The 6,000-nt window shown below is 48.5% G+C and overlaps 1 protein-coding gene across 1 annotated transcript; it reads left to right on the top strand.

Moving 5' to 3' along the window:
• Nucleotides 1–298: 298 nt before the first annotated feature.
• On the top strand, nucleotides 299–5,237 carry LOC124707300 (translocase of chloroplast 101, chloroplastic-like). Its single transcript, XM_047238960.1, has 6 exons — nucleotides 299–1,169; nucleotides 1,252–1,329; nucleotides 1,415–1,477; nucleotides 1,562–1,648; nucleotides 1,733–1,819; nucleotides 1,901–5,237. The coding sequence occupies exons 1-6, from the start codon at nucleotides 417–419 to the stop codon at nucleotides 5,003–5,005; spliced, it is 4,173 nt and encodes a 1,390-aa protein (XP_047094916.1). The 5' UTR covers nucleotides 299–416; the 3' UTR covers nucleotides 5,006–5,237.
• The last annotated feature ends 763 nt before the right edge of the window (nucleotides 5,238–6,000 follow it).

The raw sequence follows: 6,000 nt of genomic DNA, 5'->3' as shown, positions 1-6,000 counted from the left end.
AAAATACAGGGGAGAGGTGTTTTGGCACATGGGAGCATGTACTCTCTTAATCCGAATTGAATTTCCGAAAATACTTAAAAAAATGAATAGCACATAAAAATAATTTTTGTTTTGTTTTGTTTTGATAAACACTTTATCACCCACCACCTCCCAAGTTTGCCCATTGCTTGCTTCCTCATCTCACCCTGGCGCCTGGACGGCTGCCGTCCCGTCCCAGAATTACACGCCACGCCAGGTCCAAATCCAAAATCGAATTGACCTATTTATACTCGCGAGATAAAATAAGAGCCTTCCCTAACCTAAAACCCTCACCTTATCCTCTCCTCCCCTCTCCTCACCTCCACCTCCACCTCCGACGACGGAATCCGGCCACTTCCACCGCTGCTTTGCTTCTGGCCGGAGCAACAGGCGGCACCATGGCCACCAACGACGCCCGAGTCGCGCCCGTGGCGGCTGAGGGGGACGAGGTCGCGGCGGCGGCGGCGGAGGGGAGCAAGCGAGCGGCGGCGGAGGTGGGCGGCGGAGGAATTGACGGCGAGGAGGTGAGATTTGAGGGGAAGGACCGGACCCTCGGTGGTTCGGAGGCCAGCAACGGGGCGGTCGAGGCGGAAGCAGCCGTAGGAGATGCGGAAGATGGAAGCGATGGGGAGGTCGAGCCGGCGGCGGCGGCGGCGGCCGAGGAGGAGTCGGGAGACCGGGAACCCGAGCCGGAAGATGCGGAGGCTGCTCCGTTGGCGCCGGCGCCCTCCGACAGCACCGAATTGGGTGACGGGTATGCTTCCCTGCCTACCCCTGATGCACCCGTAGCGGAGGATAAGGGTGAATTGGTCGATGAACCGGAGGAAAGCGCGACTTCGGAGGTGAAGGATGTTGGCGAGGCGGCGCCTGATGCTGAATTGTCCGTGGAGAAAGTGGAGGATGCAGAGGTGGTCGCTGGAGGTGAAGAGGATGGTGAGTTCGGCAGCCAGGAAGAGGTTGCGGTTTCCACCAGGAGCACGGAGGAGGATACGGTGGCTCCTATTGCTGAAGCTAATGGCAAATTGGGTGGCGAGGCTGATGCGCCTGTTGAGACGGTGGCGGTGGGAGGTGACGAAACTCCAGAAGCATCATTGGAGATTGTGGAAGACAAGGCGGCAGAGCCGGAGCCAGAGAGCGATGCAAGCCCAGTGGTAAGCATGCATCTTCAGTAAATTATTTTTCACTATTGATGATACTAGTGGGGATGTGAACAATTCCATTGGCCTAAACCAGATCATAGCGATGGAGAACCATGCTATTGTGGAAGACGGGGCCGCGAAGCCTGAGGCTGAGAGCGATGCGAATCCAGTGGTAAGTAGGCATGTTCAACCTAGTCTTGTTGTTCATAGAGTTAGTGCTAGTAGAGGGATATAAACAATTCAAATGGCCCAAGCAGGTTATTGACAACGGTAGCTTGGAGAACCATGCTGATGTGGATGATGAGGTGACAAAGCCATCGGTAAGTGGCCATGTTCTTTGTGATTCAATTGCTAGTAGTGTCGACAGTAGTAGGGATGTGAACAATTCAGTTGTCATGAAGCAGGTTGTTGGCGACAGTAGCTTGGAGAACCATGCTAATGTGGAAGACAAGGCGGCAAAGCCTGAGCCAGAGAATGATGCAAGTCCAGTGGTAAGTGGGCACGTTCAATATAATTCTGTTGCTACTGGTGTTGACATTAGCTGGTATTTGAACAAATCACATGAACCAAAGCAGGTTACTGACAACAGTAGCTTTGGAAACCAGGCTAATGTGGAAGATGAGGCGGCAAAGCCTGAGCCAAAAGGCGATGCAAGCCATGTGGTAAGTAGGCGTGTCAAATTTAATTCTTCCGCTTATAGGGACATTAATGGGGATATAAACAATTCAAATTATCCAAACCAGGTTATTGACGACAGTGACTTGGGAATCCCAGAGAAGCTTGCCCCTGTAACCTCAGACATTGTGCTTAATGAAAGTAATGAGAATGCACAAAATGCTGAGGGCCAGGTGGCTGCTAGTGGAACTGTGGAAGATGTTAGTGTTGAGAAGCCGACAGAGGTTGAGAGTGTTGTTGCTGGCGGCACTGATGTTATCCTGTCCCGAGAGTTGGCTCCAGAACCTATCGAGGAAAACAATGATGCTGTGGAGAATGAAAATGCTGCAGAGGTTATTGGCCATATAGAAGAGGCTGGCGATGATGACATAGTTGTAGCTGCAGCTGGTGATGATCAGAAAGCTGTAGCTGCAGATGATGACGAAGAAAGGGGCGGTGAGGAGAATGAAGGTGCTCCAGATGTCTCTGACCGTGAAGTAGAGGCTGTTGATGACGAGATAGTTTTAGCTGCAGCTGATGATGAAGACATGAGTGGTAATGAGGGTGATGAGGACGATGACGAGGTGAGCTTTGATAGGAGTCCTGCACGAGTTGCAATCATAGAGAATTCTGAAGCTGCGAAGCAGATCATGAAGGAGCTTGGGGAAGGTTCCTCCAGTGGTAGTCCTGTGTCTGGCTTGAGCAGTTCAAGAGAGTACACTAATAGCATGGATGGGCAGATTGTGCTTGATGATTCTGAGGATGATGAGGATGACGACGATAATGAGGATGATGATGAGAAGGGGTTTGATTCTGCTGCCTTAGCCGCCTTGCTTAAAGCAGCTACTGGTGCCTCCCCTGATGGAAACATCACAGTTTCTTCACAAGATGGATCTAGAATTTTTTCCATGGATAGACCTGCTGGTCTGGGCTCGTCAGCCCCATCTTTGAGGCCAACTGCCCCACGACAACCTGCCCGGTCAAACCTCTTCAACCCCTCTGAGCTAGCAGTGACTGCTGAGCCTAATGACGAGATGACAGAGGAGGAGAAGAAATTGCACGACAAGGTTGAGTTGATCCGTGTAAAGTTTCTGCGTCTTGTGTATAAATTGGGGGCAACCCCTGAAGAAACAGTAGCAGCACAAGTGCTGTACCGTCTGAGCCTTGCTGAGGGTATCCGACATGGAAGGCAAACAAACAGAGCTTTCAGCCTTGAGAATGCACGGAAGAAAGCCATACAGCTTGAAGCAGATGGAACAGAAGATTTGAGCTTCTCATGCAACATACTCGTTTTAGGAAAGATTGGGGTTGGCAAAAGTGCAACTATAAATTCTATTTTTGGTGAAGAGAAGACCAAAACTGATGCTTTTGGTGCAGCCACCACCAGTGTACGAGAAATTGTTGGCAATGTAGATGGTGTCAAGATACGGATCATCGATACACCAGGCCTTCGGCCCAATGTGATGGACCAAGGAAATAACAGAAAAATTCTCGCATCTGTCAAGAAATATACCAAGAGATGTCCGCCAGATATCGTTCTATATGTGGACCGTCTTGATAGTCTGAGTCGTGATCTCAATGATTTGCCTCTTCTAAAAACCATCACTGCTGTTCTTGGTTCTTCCATATGGTTCAACGCTATTGTTGCTCTCACCCATGCTGCTTCTGCTCCTCCTGAAGGTCCCAGCGGTGCCCCTATGACATATGAGGTATTAATGGCACAGCGATCCCACATTATCCAGCAATCCATCAGGCAGGCTGCAGGGGATATGCGACTGATGAACCCTGTTGCCCTTGTTGAGAACCACCCTTCTTGCCGGAAGAACCGTGAGGGTCAGAAAGTGCTTCCAAATGGCCAAAGTTGGAGGCATCAGATGCTGCTCTTGTGCTACTCTTCAAAGATATTATCAGAAGCCAACTCACTTTTGAAGCTCCAGGATCCTTCTCCTGGGAAGCTTTTTGGGTTCCGCTTCCGCTCCCCACCGCTTCCTTTCCTGCTATCCTCCCTTTTGCAGTCAAGAGCTCACCCAAAACTTTCCCCTGACCAGGGTGGTAATGAAGGAGATTCTGATATTGATTTGGATGAGTATTCTGATATAGAACAAGATGAAGATGAAGAGGAATATGATCAGCTTCCTCCCTTCAAGCCTTTGACTAAATCTCAGCTTGCAAGGCTCTCAAAAGAGCAGAAGAATGCTTATTTTGATGAGTATGACTACAGGGTCAAACTTCTGCAGAAGAAACAGTGGAAGGACGAGCTCCGCAGGTTGAAGGAGATGAAGAAGAGGGGCAAGTCTGATATGGATGCTTATGGGTATGCTAGTATTGCAGGGGAAAACGATCAGGATCCTCCTCCAGAAAATGTTTCAGTCCCCTTACCTGACATGGTGCTGCCTCCTTCATTTGATTGTGACAATCCGACATATCGGTACCGCTTTCTGGAACCAACTTCTACTGTCCTTGCTAGGCCTGTTTTAGATGCACATGGGTGGGATCATGACTGCGGTTATGATGGAGTAAGTGTTGAAGAGTCGCTCGCTCTCCTTAGCAAGTTCCCAGGTACTGTGGCAGTTCAGGTTACCAAGGACAAGAAGGAATTTAGCATCCATCTAGATTCTTCCATCTCAGCAAAGCATGGAGAGGATGCATCGTCCCTTGCTGGTTTTGACATCCAGACTGTTGGGCGGCAGCTTGCGTATATTCTTCGTGGTGAGACCAAATTCAAGAGTATCAAGAAGAACAAGACAACTGGAGGATTCTCTGTGACTTTCTTGGGTGACATTGTGGCAACTGGGCTGAAGGTTGAGGACCAGCTCTCTGTTGGTAAGAGGCTGGCATTAGTGGCAAGTACAGGAGCAATGCGAGCTCAAGGGGATACTGCTTATGGAGCTAACTTGGAAATGCGCTTGAAGGACAAAGACTATCCAATTGGCCAATCCTTGTCAACCTTGGGCCTGTCCCTCATGAAGTGGCGCCGCGACCTTGCCCTTGGCGCTAACCTGCAGTCCCAGTTCTCGATCGGAAGGGGTTCAAAGATGGCGGTCCGCCTTGGGCTGAACAACAAGCTGAGTGGGCAGATCACCGTCAGGACAAGCACCTCAGAGCAGGTACAGATCGCGCTGGTGGGTCTTGTCCCAGTACTTGCCTCCATCTACCGGAGCATCTGGCCCAGCGAACCATCGTTTGCTTATTAACTTGGCAAGAAGAGCATCTGTTACTTGTGTCATCAGCATCTATTTTTACTTTTCCTAATTTATTTGAACCGTCGCCTGTATCTGTTTCAATTTTCGTGTCTTATCCGCAGATTGTTCCTATCATAATTTTGGCTGAAGAGTTGTTGTCTTATTCATGTAGAACTATAGTTGAATAATGTTGGTAGATCTATATGATCCTTCCACCGATCTTTGTATTACTATTGTTGCCCTCCATCTTCTTGTTATTATATTCTGCTATGTGCTTTTGCTTAGATGCGGATGCCTCTGCTTTTCGTGGTAGTGTATAATTTGCATTGAGTACTTGCAATAGTGCAAGTGCAACATTCTGGCATTACTAGATCTGGGTGAGAAACAGTGCTTGCTCTAGAATACAATCATGGTCACTGGCAATCTTCAGCAGGGCAAATAGTATTTGATCCTGCTGGAAGGTGAAAACTGCTCATCAGCTACTTGCCGATGCCAGCCACTATATGCAGATTTCGCAAGTCATCTTGTAGCAGGGCATGCTTCTCCGCTATTTATCCAGTTTTACTTAGAGATTTAATTGATAGGTTGTATACTAGCCTCAGACCACAAGCATCCTAAATATCTTCACTGCACTGACCCTTGGTCTGCAGTTTCTAATTATCAGGACGTTAGGGCAAGTCCCAGCGGTAAACTTTGAAAGAACATGCTTTATGCTGATATGGTGGATCTGACCAATAAAAGTCAATCCCAATTTGATTAATTCTGCTGGATCCGTATGATTCTTTATAAGCTGTTGACTGTTACTACTCTTAAAGTACTCCGTACCATGCATTGCATTAGATGGTACTGTATGTTTTATCTTAAGCGGCATATGCTTTGTGTTTCTACTTTCTTTTGTGAGTTGGCATGTTGGCCAGAAGCTAGTGGAAAATTCTATGGAATATGCTGAAACCTGCATGAGATTGTTGCCGAGGCGAACTCTCCGTCGCTATCTATGGCGTGTGGCA

This window comes from Lolium rigidum, chromosome 4 (genome assembly GCF_022539505.1).
Source record: "Lolium rigidum isolate FL_2022 chromosome 4, APGP_CSIRO_Lrig_0.1, whole genome shotgun sequence".
Lineage (NCBI taxonomy): Eukaryota > Viridiplantae > Streptophyta > Magnoliopsida > Poales > Poaceae > Lolium > Lolium rigidum.
This window is presented reverse-complemented; position numbering and strand designations above follow the sequence as displayed.

Excerpts from the sequence above, each read along its gene's own strand:
- LOC124707300 (XM_047238960.1), top strand. The coding sequence starts at position 417 with ATGGCCACCAACGACGCCCGAGTCGCGCCCGTGGCGGCTGAGGGGGAC. Across the intron at positions 1,478-1,561 it reads ATGAGGTGACAAAGCCATCG|GTTGTTGGCGACAGTAGCTT; the intron begins GTAAGTGGCCAT and ends GTCATGAAGCAG. Across the intron at positions 1,649-1,732 it reads AGAATGATGCAAGTCCAGTG|GTTACTGACAACAGTAGCTT; the intron begins GTAAGTGGGCAC and ends GAACCAAAGCAG.